Here is a 23422-nt window from a genome sequence, read left to right as displayed (position 1 = left end):
TTTTTTATGTAACTTCTGTCGAATACTCTTATTTCTAGTGTAAATCATTCATGATATAAAGGATATGTCTACTTATTAATTGCTTCTTTATGTATACACTCAAGCTTTATCTTCAGTCGTTTTAGATATTTTAAAATTTCGGTTTCTGTTTTGCATTTTTCTAAAAAAAAAAAAAATTTATACACGATATATATATAATCAGTTTTACTCTATCATTCAGGTAATTTTTCTAACTTTTGAAAGAGGAGCTTCTAGCTGATTGTGTTTTTTCTTAATATTTTGTTTTGACTTGACTTTTGATTTTCTAGTAGGCTTTTGTTTTAAGGGGGACATTGTAGTATAAATATACTGTTCAAGTCTTTGATCATGTTATCAGACTAACCAGAGACACATAGCACTATATGTCCCTGGCCTAACTAAAACAAATTATTGAATAATTCCTGTTGCCTGAAAATGCTTCCTGAAATAAATTTGGAGGATCAGAGCTAGGATATAACTTTTACGAGACATCACATAGTGTTCCATCAGAGACATATATGTAGGACTCTAAAGTGCGATGGGGACGCTAAAGTGCGATGGTCACGCTAAAGTGCGATGGTCTGCGCTAAAGTGCGATGCCGCCATACGCTAAAGTCCGATGGTCCGCAAAAGTATAGACGTAAGAAACGTAGTTTGATTATGACGTTAACAGTCGTTTATGATACAAACTAAAAATGAACACGCCGGAAGATAAATTACTAATATTTGATTAACAACTGTTAAACCAAATGCCAATGACTTTAGCCTACCAGTAGATTATGATGCCTATCACATATGGTATACCTTAGAATACTAGATTTGGCAAATGGACTATTCTTACATCTTATGTTCTTTAACGTTTTTAAAGCCATCGCACTTTATCTTGATATACCGCCGTACTTTAGCAAACAAACAATCATCGGCGAACTTTAGCGTAGACCATCGCACTTTAGCGTGACCATCGCACGTTAAAGTACCGTCATCGCACTTTAGAGTCTTACATATATACCATTTATATATATATGTCTATATGTCTCTGGTTTCATGGATCATGGTCACTTCTATGCTACAGTTTATAACACAGTGTATTACACACTACTCACGCCATTATCGACAAAATACTTAACTCAAATATATTTTAATTAGATATATATAGATACAGAATAGAATATTCCTTTTATACATAATATTTTTCATTTTCCTAATCATAGGTCTCATTACAAGCATATCAATCAGTTACAAATAGGCACAGACAATACAATTTAATTATGATTATTATACACATGTATATCAGCAAGGACGTATTATACGTCCTTGATAACAGGTAATAATTGTTCGATAATAAAAGGGGGCGAGTCAGTTCATACAGTATATATATATATATATAACATTTATTACTTTTTTATTTTGATATACACTTAACATTTTCATTTATTTTTTTTTGTCTCCTTCTGCAGAATATTCAGTATTACAGTAATGCAATCTGCAATTGAAAATCATAAAACACCTGGACTTTTTTTTCTGATTAACACCTTAGAAAGTTATGTGTCATGCATACATATCGTCACTCAATTTATGTTGAATAAAGCAGAGACATATAAAAAATTATATGTCTCTGAATAAAGTTCTGTCATAATTTTTATGTCAAAAATCATCTTTAAAAGTACCCGCTAATTTTAGTTCAGCGCATGCGTGTTGCAGTCACGAAGGGTTACGGACGAAAACAGTACAAAATGTCTTCCGTCAGTACGGCGAAGGCAAAACCGGTGAATGTAAGTTTTAATAGAATAAAGCCATATTGTTTGAGTTCACAGTTTTTATAAATTCAAATGGGTCAAAGTTCTACTGTGATGTTTTTTCTTCAGATATTGGACAAGAAAATCCCAGAAAATCCCAAGTACAAACATGTTCGAGCCACAGTTGATACAGGTATGGAATGCACATAAATAAACAAAGACACGTGAAAGCTTACTGTCATACTGTCATAATTAACACTTTACCACTCTTACAGAAGCATAGATAATATGTGTGTTCTTATATCTAAATAAAAAGTTGGTACCCTCGAGTCCATACTAGTATAATTCTTAAATTTAAAAGAGCACCAGCTTTCAAGAGAGCACAGGTATTTGGGGGCATGGACCCCCCTTTTTTCATATTTACAATTTTCTAAATTTTTTTAGACATAAAACAAGTCTCTTAAATCCCAAAATAGCTGATTATAATACCTTTTCTACTATCCACACAAACCCCAAGTGACTTCTATTTTCAGTGATGTAGCCACTGGAAAAATAAATTGTCAGTTAGGGGTCTGGGGGCAGCCCCCTCCTGAAGCAGAACAATTATAGTAAAATTCTTATTGAGAAAAAAATGTTTAATAAAATTATTTGTAAGCACATGCTTACAATGCTACGTACACTGGTGCTATGCCACTGATACACCTTATCGCTATTTGTCCGCCATTACTGGACATCACACAAGTTCCCGTAAAATTTTGACGTCATAATAGAAAATATCTGACGCCACAATGGAAAAGTGGTTGTTGTATGACGTCAAAAGTTCGAGCGGGACTGATTCTCGGGTCAAGCGGGATTAGCGATAAGGTCTATTTTCACTTGGGGTTGGTGTGGATAGTAGAAAAGGTATGGATGACTTACGAATTCGTTGTCGTCGGCGGCGTCCACAAATATTCACTCTGTGGTTAAAGTTTTTGAAATTTTAATAACTTTCTTAAACTATCCTGGATTTCTACCAAACTAGGACAGAAGCTTGTTTATGATCATAAGATAGTATCCAGAAATAAATTTTGTAAAAATAAAATTACATTTTTTCCGTTTTTGTCGAGCATTCGACTTTAGTCGAAAAAGCGAGACATAGCGATCCTACATTCCGTCGGTGTCGTCGTCGTCTTTGTCGTCGGCGGCGTCCACAAATATTCACTCTGTGGTTAAAGTTTTTGAAATTTTAATAACTTTCTTAAACTATCCTGGATTTCTACCAAACTTGGACAGAAGCTTGTTTATGATCATAAGATAGTATCCAGAAGTAAATTTTGTAAAAATAAAATTCCATTTTTTCCATATTTCACTTATAAATGGACTTAGTTTTTCTGCCGGGAAATATTACATTCACTCTGTGGTTAAAGTTTTTAAAATTTTAATAACTTTCTTAAACTATCCTGGGTTTCTACCAAACTTGGACAGAAGCTTGTTTATGATCATAAGAGTGTATCCAGAAGTAAATTTTGTAAAAAAAAAAAACATTTTTTCCTTATTTTACTTTTAAATGGACTTAGATTTTCTGCCAGGAAACAACACATTCACTCTGTGGTTAAAGTTTTTAAAATTTTAATAACTTTCTTATACTATTTTGGATTTGTACCAAACTTGGACAGAAGCTTGTTTATGATCAAAAGCTAGTATCTAGAAGGAAATTTTGTAAAAAAATAAATCCATTTTTTCTGTATTTTACTTTTAAATGGACTTAGATTTTCTGCCTGGAAACAACACATTCATCACTCTGTGGTTAAAGTTTTTAAAATTTTAATAACTTTCTTATACTATTTTGGATTTGTACCAAACTTGGACAGAAGCTTGTTTATGATCAAATGCTAGTATCTAGAAGGAAATTTTGTTTTCTTCCAGTTAACATTACATTCAGTCTGCAGTTAAAGTTTTTAAACATTTATTAGATTCATAAACTATCCTGGATTTTTACCAAACTTGGACAGAAGCTTCTTACAATCAAACGATAGTATCAAGAGAAATATTTTTATTGATTTACTTCCTCATTTTTGTTGAGCCTGTGATTAACAGAAAAAGTAGGCGAGACACTGGGTTCCGCGGAACCCTTACGAATTTTTTACTTATAAATGGACTTAGTTTTTCTGCTGGGAAATATTACATTCACTCTGTGGTTAAAGTTTTTAAAATTTTAATAACTTTCTTAAACTATCCTGGGTTTGTACCAAACTTGGACAGAAGCTTGTTTATGATCATAAGATAGTATCCAGAAGTAAATTTTGTAAAAAATTAAATCCATTTTTTCCTTATTTTACTTTTAAATGGACTTAGATTTTCTGCCAGGAAACAACACATTCACTCTGTGGTTAAAAGTTTTTAAAATTTTAATAACTTTCTTAAACTATCCTGGATTTGTACCAAACTTGGACAGAAGCTTGTTTATGATCAAAAGCTAGTATCTAGAAGGAAATTTTGTAAAAAAATAAATCCGTTTTTTGTGTATTTTACTTTTATGGTACCAACAGTTAAGGAATTAGGGGCCAAAAATAAGCATTTTTATACGGCCGCAAAAAAATTTTTGTGGTCGTATATTGGTATGACGTCGTCGTCGTTGTCGTCATCGTCCGGCTTTGTCCGAAGACACATTGGTTTTCGCACTCTAACTTTAGTTTAAGTGAATGGATCTCTATGAAATTTTACCAAAAGGTTCAATACCACAAAAGGAAGGTTGGGATTGATTTTGGGGGTTATGGTACCAACAGTAAAGGAATTAGGGGCCAAAAATAAGCATTTTTGTAACTTCCAGACATAACTTGTGTGTTAGTGTATGGATCTCTCTGACATTGTACCACAAGGTTCCATATCACAAAAGGAATGCTGGGATTGATTTTGGGGGTAATTGCCTCAAAATTTTAGGAATTAGGGGCCAAAAAAGGGGCAAAAAACAAGCATTTTTCTAGTTTCATGACAATAACTTGTGTGTAAGTGTATGGATCTATCTGAAATTGTACTTCAAGGTTCCATATCACAAAAGGAAAGCTGGAATTGAGATTGGGGGTAATTGCCGAAGTGTTTAGGAATTGGGGGCTAAAAAGGGGCCAAAAATAAGCATTTTTCTAGTTTCTAGACAATAACTTGTGTTCAAATGTATGGATCTCTCTGAAATTGTACTGCAAGGTACCATACCACAAAGGGAAGGCTGGGATTGATGATGGGGGTAATTGCCTCAATATTTTAGGAATTAGGGGCCAAAAAGGGGCAAAAAACAAGCATTTTTCTAGTTTCAGGACAATAATTTGTGTGTAAGTGTATGGATCTCTCTGAAATTGTACTGCAAGGTACCATACCACTAAGGGAAGGCTGGAATTGAGTTTGAGGGTGATGAATCATAAGGGGGTTCAAAAAATTTCGGGGGGGGATTTTTTTTTTTATCCTTTTTTTTTTCTTTTAAAATTTTCCATTTTAAGTTGGTTATTTCTGATTTATATTTAAAAGCAAATAATAATAATATGGTAGGAGATACACACCAAACAGGATGTGTAAATTATTATATAATAAGTATTGTGCAATAGCAAGAAATTTTCAATTGCACAGTATTGCACAATAGCAAGAAATCTTCAATTGCACAGTATTGCGCAATAGCAAGTAATCTTCAATTGCACAGTATTGCACAATAGCAAGAAATATCCAATAGCACAATATTGCGCAATAGCAAGAAATTGTCAATTGTACAGTATTGCGCAATAGCAAGAAATATTTAATTACACAGTATTGTGCAAAAGAAGATACTTCGTATAAATTGCTTATTTCTTGACCAATTTCAATGGGGTTTTATTCTTGAATTCTTGGGGTTCTTTAATATGCTGAATCTAATCGTGTATTTAGTTTTTGGAATTGGGCCCCGTCTTTAAATTGGTCCACATTGAGGTCCAAAGGGTCCAAAATTAAACTTTGTTTGATTTCATCAAAAATTGAATTATTGGGGTTCTTTGATATGCCGAATCTAACCGTGTATTTAGATTCTTAATTTTTGGTTCCGTTTTCAAATTGGTCTACATTAAGGTCCAAAGGGTCCAAAATTAAACTTAGTTTGATTTTAACAAAAATTGAATTCTTAGGGTTCTTTGATATGCTGAATCTAAACATGTATTTAGATTTTTGATTATGGGCCGAGTTTTCAAGTTGGTCTAAATCGGGGTCCAAAATTAAACTTTGTTTGATTTCAACAAAAATTGAATATATGGGGTTCTTTGATATGCTGAATCTAACCATGTATTTAGATTTTTGATTTTTGGGCCCCGTTAACAACTTTGTCCACATTGAGGTCAAAAGGGTCCAAAATTAAACTTTGTTTGATTTCATCAAAAATTGAATTCTTGGGGTTCTTTGATATGCTGAATCTAACCATGTATTTAGATTTTGGATATTGGACCATAATAGGTGAATGTCCAATTTAAAATTTTTAAGTTCTTAGACCACATTCATTCTGTGTCAGAAACCTATGCTGTGTCAAATATTTAATCACAATCCAAATGCAAAGCTGTATCAAGCTTGAATGTTGTGTCCATACTTGCCCCAACTGTTCAGGGTTCGACCTCTGCGGTCGTATCAAGCTGCGTCCTGCGGAGCATTTTATTGTAACTTCCAGACATAACTTGTGTGTTAGTGTATGGATCTCTCTGACATTGTACCACAAGGTTCCATATCACAAAGGGAATGCTGGGATTGATATTGGGGGTAATTGCCTCCAAATTTTAGGAATTAGGGGCCAAAAAGGGGCAAAAAACAAGCATTTTTCTAGTTTCATGACAATAACTTGTGTGTAAGTGTATGGATCTCTCTGACATTGTACCACAAGGTTCCATATCACAAAGGGAATGCTGGGATTGATTTTGGGGGTAATTGCCTCCAAATTTTAGGAATTAGGGGCAAAAAAGGGGCAAAAACAAGCATTTTTCTAGTTTCATGACAATAAGTTGTGTGTAAGTGTATGGATCTTTATGAAATTGTACTACAAGGTTCCATATCACAAAGGGAAAGCTGGAATTGATTTTGGGGGTAATTGCCCACAACGTTTAGGAATAAGGGGCCAAAAATAAGCATTTTTGTCGAGCCTTCGACTTTTGTCGAAAAAGCGAGACATAGCGATCCTACATTCCGTCGTTGTCGTCGGCGGCGTCCACAAATATTCACTCTGTGGTTAAAGTTTTTGAAACTTTTATAACTTTCTTAAACTATCCTGGATTTCTACCAAACTTGGACAGAAGCTTGTTTATGATCATAAGATAGTATCTAGAAGAAAATTTTTGTAAAAAAAAAATCCATTTTTTCGTATTTTACTTATAAATGGACTTAGTTTTTCTGCCAGTTTACATTACATTCACTCTGTGGTTAAAGTTTTTTTTAAATTTTAACAACTTTCTTAAACAATCCTGGATTTGTACCAAACTTGGACAGAAGCTTGTTTATGATTAAAAGCTAGTATGTAGAAGGAAAATTTGTTAAAATTTTGTTCCATTTTTTCCGTTTTTTACTTATAAATGGACTTTGTTTTTCTTCCAGTTAACATTACATACAGTCTGCAGTTTAAGTTTTTAAAACATTTATTTGATTCATAAACTATCCTGGATTTTTACCAAACTTGGACAGAAGCTACTTGCAATCAAAAGATAGTATAGAGAGGAATATTTTTATTAATTTTTTTCCTCATTTTTGTTGAGCCTGCGATTAACAGCAAAAGTAGGCGAGACACTGGGTTCCGCGGAACCCTTACGAATTTTTCAAGTTTCCAGACAATAACTTGTGTTCAAGTGTATGGATCCCTCTGAAATTGTACTGCAAGGTACCATACCACAAAGGGAAGGCTGGGATTGATTTTGGGGGTAATTCCCTAGAAATTTGAGGAATAAGGGGCCATAAAGGGGCAAGAAAACAAGCATTTTTGTCGAGCCTTCGACTTTTGTCGAAAAAGCGAGACATAGCAATCCTACATTCCTTCGGCGGCGTCGTTGTCGTCGGCGGCAACCACAAATATTCACTCTGTGGTTAAAGTTTTTGAAATTTTAATAACTTTCTTAAACTATCCTGGATCTCTACCAAACTTGGACAGAAGCTTGTTTATGATCATAAGATAGTATCCAGAAGTAAATTTAAAAAAAAAAAAAATCCATTTTTTCCGTATTTTACTTATAAATGGACTTAGTTTTTCTGCCAGGAAACATTACATTCACTCTGTGGTTAAAGTTTTTGAAATTTTAATAACTTTCTTCAACTATCCTGGATTTCTACCAAACTTGGAAAGAACCATGTTTATGATCATAAGATAGTATCCAGAAGTAAATTTTGTAAAAAAAAAATTCCATTTTTTCCGTATTTTACTTATAAATGGACTTAGTTTTTCTGCCAGTTAACATTACATTCACTCTGTGGTTAAAGTTTTTAAAATTTTAACAACTTTCTTAAACTATCCTGGATTTGTACCAAACTTGGACAGAAGCTTGTTTATGATTAAAAGCTAGTATCTAGAAGGAAATTTTGTTAAAATTTTGTTCCATTTTTTCCGTGTTTTACTTATAAATGGACTTAGTTTTTTTTCCAGTTAACATTACATTCAGTCTGCAGTTTAAGTTTTTAAAACATTTATTAGATTCATAAACTATCCTGGATTTTTACCAAACTTGGACAGAAGCTACTTACAATCAAAAGATAGTATAGAGAGGAATATTTTTATTAATTTTTTTCCTCATTTTTGTTGAGCCTGTGATAAACAGCAAAAGTAGGCGAGACACTGTGTTCCGCAGAACCCTTACGAATTTTTCTAGTTTCAGGACAATAACTTGTGTGTAAGTGTATGGATCTTTATGAAATTGTACTGCAAGGTTCCATATCACAAAGGGAAAGCTGGGTTTGAGTTTGGGGGTAATTGCCCTAAATGTTTAGGAATTTGGGGCCAAAAAGGGGCCAAAAAACAAGCATTTTTCTAGTTTCCAGACAATAACTTGTGTTCAAGTGTATGGATCTCTCTGAAATTATACAGTAACAGTACTGCAAGGTACCATACCACAAAGGGAAGGCTTGGATTGAGTTTGGGGGTGATGAATCATAAGGGGGTTAAAAAAATTTGGGGGGGGGATTTTTTTTCTTTAAAATTTTCCATTTTAAATTGGTTATTTCTGATTTATATATAAAAGCACATAATAATGATATGGTTTGAATAGATAAATTAAAAATTTTTAAGTTCTTGGACCACATTCATTCTGTGTCAGAAACCTATGCTGTGTCAAATATTTAACTAAGTCTCCCAAACAAAGTTTGGGAAGACTTATTGTTTTTGCTCAGTTCTTATTATTATTCTTCTTCTTCTTCTTCTTCTTCTTCTTCCGCCGCTTTTAAATTTGAACTTGTCCGCACCCGTTCTCCAAAACCGCTTGTCAGATTAACTTAGGGTTTTACAATATGTTAGACTAACATGTCTAGTGGTGCAATCAGGGTTTTGTTTGTGCAATGCGGTTTATAAAGGTGTACTTTGAGGGGCAAAAAGAAAAGAGGGTTTTACTATAGAACCCTATGGGATTTTATTTTTTTAAATTTCAAATGATTATAAATTGAAAACCGTTTGTGATAGACACAATCTTTTTAATTGAAAATGTTCTAAATGATAAAGCCCATTAAATGAAATACAGGGTTAGTCCCCAGGGGTCAGCCCCACCCCCTGCCATTTAAGAAAGTTCGAATACCTTGTAAGTGGTCAAGATCCCCACCCCTAAACCATATATATTTTGGTTTGTCATGCTAAGATGGTTTGAATGATATACAGGGTTAGTCCCCAGGGGTCATCCCGACCCCCTGTCATTTGATAAAGTTCTAATATCTTGTAAATGGTCGAGATCCCCACCCCTAAACCATATATATTCTGGTTTGTCATGATAAAGCACATCAAATGAAATACAGGGTTAGTCCCCAGGGGTCACCCCCACCCCCTGCCATTTGAGAAAGTTTTTAATATCTTGTAAGTGGTCAAGATCCCCACCCCTAAACCATATATATTCTGGTTTGTCATGCTAAAATGGTTTGAATGATATACAGGGTTAGTCCCCAGGGGTCATCCCAACCCCCTGCCATTTGAGAAAGTTCTAATATCTTGTAAATGGTAGAGATCCCCACCCCTAAACCATATATATTCTGGTTTGTCATGATAAAGCACATCAAATGAAATACAGGGTTAGTCCCCAGGGGTCACCCCCACCCCCTGCCATTTAAGAAAGTTCTAATATCTTGTAAGTGGTCAAGATCCCCACCCCTAAACCATATATATTCTGGTTTGTCATGCGAAGATGGTTTGAATGATATACAGGGTTAGTCCCCAGGGGTCATCCCGACCCCCTGCCATTTGAGAAAGTTCTAATATCTTGTAAATGGTTGAGATCCCCACCCCTAAACCATATATATTCCTATTTGTCATGTCTGGAACATTTGAATGACGTATATGGTCAGTCCCCAGGGGTTCCCCCCACCCCTAATATTCTAGTATCTTGTAAATGGTCGAGATCCCCACCCCTAAACCATATATATTCTGGTTTGTCATGCCAAGATGATTTGAATGATATACAAGGTTAGTTCCCAGGCATCACTAATGCATATAACTTTACTGGACCAAACCAATTTTCACTGGACGTTGCCCAATGTCAGGCGACCCTGGGAATTACGAATTATGGGAGCTTCGTTTGGGAGACTTCGTAACAGCATCCTGTTACAATCATTTCTTGTTACAATCCAAATTCAGTGCTATATCAAGCTTGAATGTTGTGTCCATACTTGCCCCAACTGTTCAGGGTTCGACCTCTGCGGTCGTATCAAGCTGCGCCCCAGTGGAGTATTTTATTTTAATCTACATTGTTGATAATTCTACAAATCTTTCTTTTTAATCTACATTGTAATGAATAAACACTAAACATTTACTTTTCAGAAGATACTGTAAAATTGAAATATAGATGATCATGAAATCATAATTTTTGACTTCTGAGAACACAAGTTTCATCTTCAATAAGTTTATCTGATATATATTTTCCCGTCTAGTTCAAGGGTAAAAACTAAAGACAGAGATTTTTCTTACAATTGAATTTTATTTTTTCGTAGCAACAGTTTTCTTTTCAGGACCATCATAAATAGAAAAAGTTGAGCCGTAAAACTATGCTTGAAACTGGTGCGTCGCCAAAACAGTCGTAAACACTGATACACACTTCAAATCAATTATTTCTATCAAAGTTAAAGGAAAAAGTTTATAAAGTCAGAGATTTTTCTTGCTTTAGAACAGTTTTCGTCATACTATCAGTTTTCTTTTCCGAACCATCGTTTAAAAGAAAACTAGGAGACGTAAAACTATGCTTCAAACACGTGCGTTGCAAAATTGTAAATAAATCCTTTAGATAACATGTGACACCTTTTAACCACATCATTTCGTAAAATAATACAATCAACACCTTTATTACGATGCAGTCCGGTAAATCTGCCCACATAAGGCTTTGCTCGTATGTATTTCTGCTTAATTATATACTAATTGTATCAAATTTAATATAAATCGATTCACTGACAAATCAACTGTGTATATCTCATTTCCGAAAAAATATCTGAATTTAATTTTTAAAATCAACAAAACAAGTGGGTCATCCGTGTTTTTATCAGAAAAGTGTTTGTCTGGTAAATCCGCCAATGCGCAGCAAATATGTATGGAGGGCCAGATTATCACAAATTTATGAAAGGAAAAGGTGGGCCTTAATATTTTTCACATATTAATAGACCACTGAAAATATTAATTATATGGAAATTTGCAATGTTATCGCTCTCAGTCTCAGGTGTTCAATTCTTGCCAGAATTTTATGAAACTTATATCAGGTTTATATCAGCAATGTCTGTGACACTTTCGAAAATAAGTTCTTATCAAATAATTTTAACAAGTTATATCCCTTAGAAATATAAATTATAATGGAAATCACATTGCATTTGCTCTGAAGCCTTCATTTCTCTCTAGATATTAATAAAAAGTTTTAAAGAACAAAAAAAAAGTTTTTTTTTTTTTGTTATTGCCCTTGTACCTTGGATAGATAAAATATGTGCAAAGCAGGGGACATTGGAACTCTGTTCTTTTATTAAAATTGTCTAAGGTATTGTATTTTAAAATATTTGATTTTTCAAAAAGACTCAGTCTGTTTTAACAGGGTTCTCACTAAAGATTTTTTAAGAGGATTCCAGGGACTCATCATTTTTGGCCATGGTGAGTAAAACCGTGAGAAGAAGAAATACTAGTGCTTTATAATTCCTTCTTTCAGTCTCCATGACAAATAGAGCAAGGACATGAAATCAAATATAGATTATTTTTAAACTTTTGCTATAAAATGATAAGTGTGGCACAATGCTCATTTGATACAACATTTTACAATCTTGATGCATCTTTGGACTCACCAGTTTTGAAGATTTTCATGAGTCCAGGAGTGAGAACTCTGTTTTAATTCAAGACCGTTAATTCTTTCTATGTTGTGATGTTACATTATTGTTTTAGACAAGGGTGAAGGTTGGTACCTATTAAAACATTTAAACCAGCTGCCTTTGTTTGCACCTGTCCTAAGTCAGGAATCTGATGTTCCCTAGTTTTCGTTTGTTGATGTGTTTCTCGTTTTTATACGACCGCAAAAAATTTTGCGGTCGTATTTTGGTATCACGTCGTTGTCAGCATCGTCCGAAGACATTTGGTTTTGGACAATAACTTTAGTAAATGTAAATTGAAATCTATGAAATTTAAACACAAGGTTTATAGACACAAAAGGAAGCTTGGGATTGATTTTGGGGGTTATAGTCCTAACAGTTTAGGAATTAAGGGTCAAAAAGGGGTCCAAATAAGCATTTTTCTAGTTTCCAGATAATAACTTGTGGAACGGTGTATGGATCTCTCTGAAATTATACCACAAGTTTCCATACCACAAAGGGATGGTTAGGATTGGCTTTGGGGGGTTATGGCTCAAACCGTTTAGGAATTAGGGGCAAAAAAGGGGGAAAACAAGGGTTTCCTGGTTAATGGACAATTAAAAAAAAAGTACAATGTTATGTTTGGATTACCTCCCTTGCACTGCTTTTAAATTATGCATAAAGAAATTTTGTATTGTCTTGAGGTGATTAGCTGTCAATTTATTTATAGAAGTAACTATTTAAAAATACTGATTAAGAAATATTAATGTTAGCCATGATTATGTATTTCATTTTCTATTTTAAGACTTTTATGATGTATTTAAATGGGTAATTATGGTTGCAAACTCCATTGGAAATTTGAATTGAGATTATGACCATATCTTGAGGGAAAGAATTTTTTTGGGGGGAAAAAGGGAGGGGGGGGGGGTATAAAAGAAATTGTGAGGGGGGGGGGGGGGACAATTTTTTCTCATTTCAGATTTCAGAAATTAAAAAGATAATTTCTTCAAATATTTTTTTGGGGGGTGGGGGTCAATTCACAACAACATAGTGTATTGCACAAAAGCAAATAATAAGGGGGTAATTTTTTTTTTTGGGGGGGGGGTCAATTTGCAACAGCATAGTGTATTGCACAAAAGTAAAAAATTGAATATAAATTCAAATCATATAACCAATTCTAAGTTCTTTGACTACAGTTATTCTGTGTCAGAAACCTATTATGTGTCAGATATTTAATTACAATCCAAATTCAGACCTGTATCAAGCGCAAATTTTTGCCCCAACTGTTCAGGGTTGGACCTCTGCGTTCGTATCCAGCTGGGCTCGGCGAAGCAATTTATTTATATAGATTAGACCGTTGGTTTTCCCGTTTGAATGGTTTTACACAAGTAATTTTTTAGGCCCTTTATAGCCTGCTGTTCGGTGTGAGCCAAGGCTCCATGTTGAAGACTGTACTTTGACCTATAATGGTTTACTTTTACAAATTGTGACTTGGATGGAGAGTTGTCTCATTGGCACTCATACCACGTCTTCTTATATCTACTATAATCTTCATACTTGAAAGTTATGGTATAAATTATAATGCTGATAAGATGGCATACTTGGCAGCAATCTTGCCACACAAGTTCCCATTTAAAGATAGTTAAGCTGAAAGGTTAACATACTTGGTAGCAATCGTGCAACACAAGATCCCATTTAAACATAGTAAAGCTGATGGGATGGCATATTTCATTATTTAGAAGCAATCTTGCCACACAAGTTCCCATTTAAAGATAGTTAAGCTGATAGGTTGACATACTTGGCAGCACTCTTGCCACACAAGTTCCCATTTAAAACATAGTTAAGCTGATAGGTTGACATACTCGGCAGCAATCATGGCACACAAGTTCCCATTTGAAGATAGTTAAGCTGATAGGTTGACATACTTGGCAGCAATCATGCCACACAAGTTCCCATTTAAAACATAGTTAAGCTGATAGGTTGATATACTTGGCAGCAATCATGGCACACAAGTTCCCCTTTGAAGATAGTTAACCTGATAGGTTGACATACTTGGAAGCAATCATGGCACACAAGTTCCCCTTTGAAGATAGTTAAGCTGATAGGTTGACATACTTGGCAGCAATCATGGCACACAAATCCCATTTAAACATAGTTTAGCTGATAGGTCGATATACTTGGCAGCAATCATGGCACACAAGTTCCCCTTTGAAGATAGTTAAGCTGATAGGTTGACATACTTGGCAGCAATCATGCCACACAAGTTCCCCTTTGAAGATAGTTAAGCTGATAGGTTGACATACTTGACATACTCGGCAGCAATCTTGTCACCCAAGTTCCCACTTGAAGATAGTTACTTATAAATTATAATGCTGATAGGATGGCATACTTGGCAGCAATCATGACTTACAAATTCCCACTTGATGATAGTTAATTTTAAATTATAATGCTGATAGGATGGCATACTTGCAGCAATCATGCCACACAAATTCCCACTTGAGGATAGTTAATTATCAATTATTATGCTGATAGGATGGCATATTTGGCAGCAATCATGTCACACAAATTCCCACTTGAAGATAGTTAATTATAAATTATAATGCTGATAGGATGGCATACTTGGCAGCAATCATGCCACACAAGTTTCCTTTTAAGGATAGTTACATGTACTTATGTAGGTACAATGTATGAACTACTGGTATATTTGGCATCAATGATGAAATGCAGTCACTTAAATATAATTTATAGATCATAACATGGAACATGGTCATAGAGAATTATTCAGTTATGTTTTCACAATTATTGTATTATTTTTGTACATATATTCCTTGGGGAGGATGTAAAAAATCAGGCCTACTCCAACAATGTTAGGTTGATTTTCTAGGCACGTTATATATATATATATATAATAAAAAGTATAACACATGTTTCCATACGTTTTGGTTTTAGCCATTACCGCCTTCTTTATATTATATATATATTACTGTAAAAACACTTTTTCATTGTGCAAAATATGTATGATATTTTGTAGCTTCTGACATATAAACATTGCATTATGTACATCATTGGGTAACCAGATATTGGATTGTAAGAGTTAGGATTGTTTGTAAAAACTGGGCTATTGTGATATTTCACAAATTTATATTTATTTTTTCACTAGGTTCCAGTGTCACAAGGTATATGGAAAAGATTGAAGATATACGAAAAAGTAAGTGTATACTTGACTTTACTTGTAGCTTATTTAGGTTAGAGATAATGCCTCTGTCTAGCTCTTATTGTGAGCATCTTATTAAATTTTATGACCATAGGGTTTCTGGAATTTACATTCAATTTCAAGTATGCTGGATAGGTACAGAAAATGTATAAATAAATGGATACATAGTGTCATTCATATTTACATCTGGTCATGGCTCACCACTTCATGCAAAGTGAGCAAGATTCTTACCCTAGGATTCTTGATTTTGTTTTAAAAAGGTGTGACAGAAGTTTCTGTTGCCCTAGATTTTCCCAAAAAAGTAATCAAATGTCGCCTTGTGATTTTGAAGATGTCTCTCTGTCTATCTTGAATAATATTGCAAGTCAAATGCCTGTTGTCATTACAGTTATAAAAGGGTGTGAAATTCACAGTAATCTTCATGTTATTAAGGCAAGAAATCACTGTTTAATTGGTCCGAGTACACAGTTATCGTCCTTTGATTTTCGTTGTCCACGAATAAAGTCCCTAGTGTGGACAGTGTGTTGCTTGCCAATTTTTTTAGTACCCCTTCCAAATGTATTTCTTCATGTTTTATGCCTCAAATAGCAAGTAGGGGTATGAAATTACACTGTAAAAAAATTTGGGTCATGAATTGTAAAGTAAAGTAGTGATTTGGTCCAGCTGAAAAAGGTTAAAAATTAGCACTTCGGAAGCTGTCAAAAGATTTCAAGACCCCCTTAACATAGAATTGTCCATATTTTGAGTTAGAGCCGATGAAGTTTTCTATAATTTTGATATAATTTGTCCCAAAAGTAGTACAACACACTGTAAAAATATTATTGAGAAAGCGCAGGTGGGATTTTTTTTATTTTCATTTATTGTCTAAAAGAAATGCACTACGAAATAACTGTGTACTCGGACCTAAAAGGCGAAATCAGTAAATATTGAATCTGTACTTTGGCAACTTCCCTGAATGATTTAATGGTGTCAATTTGTCAAATAGCATGAAACTAAAGGATTTAAACTTTTATTTGATAGAAATTCTGCAAAAATTACCCATTTTGGCATTATATGGTCAAAATAAGCATTTCAAAGCTTTTTCAATTTTGATGCATAAGTGGCATTCTGACTTTCTATGTGACAGGTTTTCCTGTGTCAATATTTGTGTTTCTATGCTTTAACCCAGTTGTATTACTCATTTGTGAACTCTGAATCTACAGAAAATAAGATTATCTCAGACAATATGTGCAAAATGTGTTGTATAAATGACCCTCGTCTAACAGCCTGTTTGGATCAAGTTAAATGTGAGGACCTTGGTACATAAAAGTTGAAGTCCATATTAAAGATTTCACTAAATTTGTATTAAAAGCACTTCACAATGTCTTTTGTACCTGTTTCATTTCACATAGTATCTTTCTTTTCTTATGTTAAATAGCAAGTGGTTCAAATATAAGCCTGTTGAGGCTAAAATTGCATGCAAGTTTTTCACTAAAAAGTGAAAAATCTTTGTATCAGACCATACTGTCTGCAAAAAAAGTTGAATGCAAGAGTCCTTTTATGCTCAGATTTATTGTATCATGCAACCTGAGTATAGAAATTATAAAAAAGACACAATTTTTTATTTCCTATAGCTTCAGTATGCATTTTTAAATGTAAATATGTGCTACGGCCTAAATTGACCCTAAATTTTTTTCAGTCTTACTTGGCTTCAGACCCTTTGATACTAATATGGTATGCTATTTGTAATTTTTCTTTCCTTTTAAAGTACATTTAATACATATGTAAGGATTATTTATAACCAAAAAACTCCACAAAAATAAAATTGCTGGAAAATAATACATCTTCATGTAAGGCCCCCCTTCATTGGAAAACCTCCATTTTTTGGCACAGGCTCATATAAATTTGACTTTTAAATAATTGTGATAAGTCTGATAAATCAAATGAGTATTCTATTGCTTTAAATACATAATATGTCATATATTAAGGCATTTAAAATGTATTTTTTTGCAATATTTTAATTTTTAAAGCCCCAAATGTTGATAGTTGAAATTTTTCAATTTTAACGTCAAAATTTAACACGCGAAGTTGAATATAGAATTTATATTGTCTATAATATATATCCTATTGCCATGAAACTCTGTCAGCAGTCTCATAATTTATTAAGCTTTGGTCATTCCAAGTTTTATTAAGATTGGTCAAATTTTTCTATCCTATTAGGTCCGAGTACACAGTTATCGTCCTTTGATTTTCGTTGTCCACGAATAAAGTCCCTAGTGTGGACAGTGTGTTGCTTGCCAATTTTTTTAGTACCCCTTCCAAATGTATTTCTTCATGTTTTATGCCTCAAATAGCAAGTAGGGGTATGAAATTACACTGTAAAAAAATTTGGGTCATGAATTGTAAAGTAAAGTAGTGATTTGGTCCAGCTGAAAAAGGTTAAAAATTAGCACTTCGGAAGCTGTCAAAAGATTTCAAGACCCCCTTAACATAGAATTGTCCATATTTTGAGTTAGAGCCGATGAAGTTTTCTATAATTTTGATATAATTTGTCCCAAAAGTAGTACAACACACTGTAAAAATATTATTGAGAAAGCGCAGGTGGGATTTTTTTTATTTTCATTTATTGTCTAAAAGAAATGCACTACGAAATAACTGTGTATTCGGACCAATTGTTAATTGCTAACTGCCTACAGCTACTCATTTTGAGTGCCATGTCATACTAATTCTTTATCCTCACTAATTAATCTGTTATTGGAGGAACAAAGTGATTGCTGAAGGTGCAATAAAATACACGAGGTATAATTAATTATAGATAGACATACCCATTCTAATATCTCCACACTTTCTTTAGAAACTTATGGGATAACAAGTGGCAAACATGCATCACAACTAGACAACATTAGGTTCTCCAAGCGATATCTGCTCCACTTTGACATCTTTCCAGGGTAAAAAAGTAAGATGGTAAGAATAAAGCACATGTTCAAACCCATCAGATGGCAATATGAATACAAAAAATCCTGGCTAAAAATAGACTTATTAATTCAATTCAATCACAGACCCTCGATGTTGTGGGTGTGTTCTAGTATTATAAAACTTGAGAAATACATTTCTGATAGAATCAGGGAACCTTGGTGCTCCTAAAATATCACAGTTTCTACTTCTATAGGTTTCCTTTTCTTTTTAACATGGTTGACTCCATCAAAAATCTTGGAACTAACCACTCATGGTGTGTCACAGTGTGTGGTTGTATAAATACAAAATGCTCCTTTGTCTTGAGCTGAATCCATTATTAAAGCTGGGTTCAGTATACATCAGTGTCCATTCAGTGAACAATGGTTAAGAATTGTCAGCCAGTATATTAACTTTGTAAATAATGAAATGGCCTTTTGGATGGGTACCATGAGGAATGTTGAGGTATATTGTCTTTTAACAGAGCAATAATATGGGGTTTTTTTGGGTAAAAAGTATGTTTTTTGTGTTTGATAAAGAGAATGTCTTACTTAAATATCTTAGAATGTTATAGAACAATAAATATGAAAGTACAATATTTAGATTATTCCTACAATGTGCAGCATGTATATTGCAAATATGAGGAACCAGTCGTCACCCTTCCTTTAACCAAAAAGTAAACAGGTGGTACAAGCAAATCTGAAAAGAGATACTTACTAGATAGAAGTAATGAATTATACATACAAGGCTTAAACACATTGAAATTGAAACAGTAACTTAAAGTAAAACTAGGGTGTAAACTACAAAGTACCAGTCTTTTAAAACTGATATTCTCTGCTAACTGGAGTTACATCCCCTTATTTGAAATAAATTAAGATTTCAGGAGAACTTTGTCTAGTATTAAGTATTATATTAATGAAAAGTGTTCATGAAAAGCAAATAACATTAAAATGGTTTTAAATGCTTCAATAAAGTAAAATATAAACATTTGTGAAGAAATAGATTATTTTTCAATTGTTCAGCTTCAAATGAATATTATATGTATAATCATATTTTGTATTGTCAAACAATCATATTTCATTAGTCAGAATAATTTGTCCTACAGACACATGACAGAGGTGAAATGAAAAATCTGAATACTTATGAAGAGTTATTTATATTAATAACCAAAAGAGTATTGCTGGTGTATTTGAACTCATATTAGATTAACATCAATTAATTATATTAGTGCATATTATTTTGATATCATTATGATCATTGTCATATCTCAATTTTTATACGCATGTTTACGGGATGTATTATGGTATACCGTCTGTCCGTCCGTCGTCAACATGTCGGACATTAACTCAAAAAGCTTTAACCAATATGCATGAAACTTTGATGAATTGTTTATATCTATTGACGTGAGCTCCCTTTCGTTTTTTATAAATTTCAGATTTACCGTTTCCGAGTTTTGGGGTTTTATTCATTAAAAAGGGTGATTTTCCAGTTTTCCGACAATAACTCAAGAATGCTTTCACCAACTTGCAAGAAATTTTGGTGAATTGTTTATATCTATTGACATGAGCTCCCTTTTGGATTTTTATAAATTTTAGATTTAACGTTTCCGAGTTACAGGGTTTTATTCATTAAAAAAGGGGGATTTTCCAGTTTTCGGACAACAACTAAAATATGATTTCAGCAGTTCTCATGAAACTTTGGTGAATTGTTTATATCTGTTGATGTAAGCTCCCTTTAGAATTTTATAAATTTAAGATTTTACATTTTTGAGTTATGGGGGTTTTATTCATTAAAAAAGGGGGGATTTTCCAGTTTTTGGACAATAACTCAAAAATGCTTTCAGCAGTTCTCATGAAACTTTGGTGAATTATTTATAGCTATTGATGTAATCTAGTTCTTTGACTACATTTATTCAGAAACCTATAATATGTCAAATATTTAATTACAATCCAAATTCAGACCTGTATCAAGCTTGAATATTGTGTCCATTTTTGCCCCAACTGTTCAGGGTTGGACCTCTGCGGGCGTATCCAGCTGCGCTCAGCGAAGCAGTTTTTTTTATAAATAAGCCATTATGATTCATTTCTTATTACAAAATGTTTGAATAGAACATAACCTTTTATCTAACACAATAAGCAATAAATTTCACTAGATGCTGTTACTCAAATTGAGTGTCTATGGGTGTTTAGTGAGCAAGAAAGTCTTCATAGAGATTATAATTATTTTATTACGTTAATTGAAAAACTAAATGTTTTTCAGTGGACTGTCTTGATATATGTTTCCAAACAAATTAAGATATTGAATGCTGTCCAACTATCTTAATAATTCTTTGTAAGGAAAAAAAAAATCAGTAATTTATGGTAATGAAATTACAGAAATACCAGTTATAATATGCAATAGTATTACATCATGGGGCTACTGTAGCCTACATACTGGTAACTAAAAACCTTGAATTTTGTGCCTTTTACTCTTTTCATTGTAATAATTTCTGTATCGGTTACGTAACTAATGTAAAGTGTTAAAAGTCATTGATATTCACAATATTACAGGAATAATGGTTAATGATGTGGAGAACAAACAAAATTAAATGGCACCATCATTGAAATTAAACGTCTTTACCATTTCATTCAAACTGAATTTAAAAGATTTGAATTGTCGATAGAGATTTAATGGATATATAGATTTTAATAAAGCACATAATCAGCTTTTCATTTATATATCACACAACAGAATAAATCAACACAATTTCTTTATCATAAAATCATAGGCATTCACTTCGTTATTAGTTGTTCAGCTGTAAGAGGTTTTGGGTCGTCAATCGGAAAGGAACCAAAATCATTTTACTTATTTTTGTTACGACCAGCTTAAGAAAGCCATGTTATATAAGTAAATATGTACAAGTGACGATTAAAAGCCTTCAGCATACAGTTATTGACATAATTAAGTTGTGAAGGTTTGAACTTGCTGTTACTTAGGGCAGATGCAATATTGAATTTTAATGAGGAAAATGAAGGAATAAATTGATGAAATTAGCAGAGAACTGATATTTGAAAATTAAAATGCCTAAAAAAGGGAATTTAGCAACTCATAATACTAGTTACATGTCTCCAAGATTACCACCTGTGAGGCCAAAATTATTCAAAGAAAATAGATTAGAATTAGTAAGAATTTTAACATCACTTCACAAAGGTAAGCTTTTATATTTTTTACTAAATAGGTTAAATTATAATTTAAATTGTCTGATGTTGTTCTTGTTTTACAGACAAGAGCTTGTAGATTAGGTGAAAGTGATTTTTGTAATGTAGGATTGAAATGAAAGCGAAAATCGAATTTTCATTTGTTATTTATCTGACAGATTCTTTAATTTATTTGAAACTGAAAGATTTTACTCTTTAGAAGGTTAAGCTGTTCACTAGTAGTTTTTGAAAGGTCATCCTATAACAGCTTGATATTATTATATTACACATATCAAAATTGTTTCCCATCAAAGAAGGAAAGTTGTAAATTTAAATGAAAAGGAAAAACTAATCCATTGGAATTTAAAATTGATCCATTTGAAGAAAAAAAAAAGAAGATTGAAAAGAGACAGAACATTTTTTTATTGAGTTCAGTAAAGCTAAAAAAGTTAATCTTTCAATTAGTTTTGACTGCTCATGATCAGCCTCAGTTGAAACATCAATACAAGTCAAGTGTTGCTAAGGAATAATTGTATTGAGATACACCATTGACATTTGAAAAATGAATTGTGGTGTACCTGTTAATGATCACAGCCATGTTTTGTATTTATTCTTTGTAAGACTTATTCAAATTCAAATAGATTTTATTGATTAGGTAAAAATTTAATTTATATAAATGAATGTTTACAACTACAGTTGACAAGTAAACATTTCAGTTTATTATGTAGATGTGTTCGTTCTTAGTTTCACAGTGATAAAACAACTATAAACATGGTGAACTGGTAGTTTAAAGTGTTATAAATTTCATGATATCAACTTTAAGGGTTTAATTGAGAGAAAATCTGTATAATTGATGGATTTTGGGGACAGAAATCAGTGATGTTCTTATTTAAATGTATCACTAATGGGTAGAAACAGTTCAAAAGTATAAGGTGATTAAATTTGCCAAGAGCCTAAAGTATTAATGTAATGTGTATGAGGTCTGTACAAAATGTGCAGAACAAAAGTTTTTCTATCAAATAGGGTAAAAAAAGGTAAAGCGTGGACAACTGTCAGCATACATGCAAGTGCTAAATGTATGAAGAAAATACCAAAAGAGGTAAAGGGAGCTTAAAGGATCTGTTCACCCAAAATAGTATCTTGTTTATTTTTGGATGGATTTACACGTGATATTGTGGATTCATTTCTTGCTAAGTTTTAAAAAGATTGACTATATTTCAAGATACTGAAGGCAAAAGAAAGACCAAAACCCAAAATTTTATTTTAAATTTGATTTTGTTATATTTCTTATGGAATTGTTTGTGTTTTTCTTTTCAATTTGACCTAGATCTTATAAGGTTTCAGAAAAAAGTGGAAGGGGAGCTGTTTCCGTGAAGTTCAGAGCTGTTGAAAATCTTGTTGCTTTAACTCAAATTAACTTTAGGTTTTCTTAGATTACTCGAAATGGTGGTCTAAGGGGTCCTTATCCATATTCCTTTTGATGATTTCATCTTTTGTGGTTGCAGAACTTTTACTCCTTACTCAATCTAAAAGAAGATTTTATTTCAGATGTCACTAGTTTAATTTGCTTTACAGATTTTAACACAACGTTTCCTGTAGGAATGATCACCTATAGGTCTATACTCACCATGACATTTTTTAATTGTTGTTGCAGTAATGGGACTAAAAAACTTCTTATGAAAAAAACAATGCTGGAATATTTTTTTCTTCCTTATACAATGCAATCTATATATATCTGATTTTGCCTTTTTAGACCCAAATCAATGTTTTGATGCTTTGTAGTTATAAAGGATTATTTTAAAAAATTTAAATCAAAGTGAAATAAAGGTTCAGTTCAAAATCAGTGATTCATATGAGAGACTCTATTGTTGAAATTATATCACCAT

At 32.9% G+C, this 23422-nt stretch overlaps 1 protein-coding gene across 2 annotated transcripts in view; it reads left to right on the top strand.

Moving 5' to 3' along the window:
- Nucleotides 1-1697: 1697 nt before the first annotated feature.
- The window catches only part of LOC127733099 (centrosomal protein of 41 kDa B-like), a 41039-nt gene continuing 19314 nt past the window's right edge, over nt 1698-23422 (top strand). Inside the window, exons 1-3 of one of the 2 annotated variants that reach the window (XM_052242410.1) lie at nt 1698-1790; nt 1884-1947; nt 15376-15423. In XM_052242410.1, coding sequence (XP_052098370.1) covers nt 1707-1790; nt 1884-1947; nt 15376-15423 — 196 coding nt within the window. In that variant the 5' untranslated portion in view covers nt 1698-1706. Of the gene's footprint in view, nt 1791-1883; nt 1948-15375; nt 15424-21151; nt 21550-23422 lie in introns of those variants that run through there. The other variant, XM_052242497.1, reaches the window with a different exon arrangement.

Source organism: Mytilus californianus, unplaced genomic scaffold (genome assembly GCF_021869535.1).
Source record: "Mytilus californianus isolate M0D057914Y unplaced genomic scaffold, xbMytCali1.0.p SCAF_1, whole genome shotgun sequence".
Taxonomy (NCBI): Eukaryota; Metazoa; Mollusca; class Bivalvia; order Mytilida; family Mytilidae; genus Mytilus; species Mytilus californianus.
Note: the sequence above shows the minus strand (reverse complement) of the source record. Positions and strands in the feature narration are given on the sequence as shown.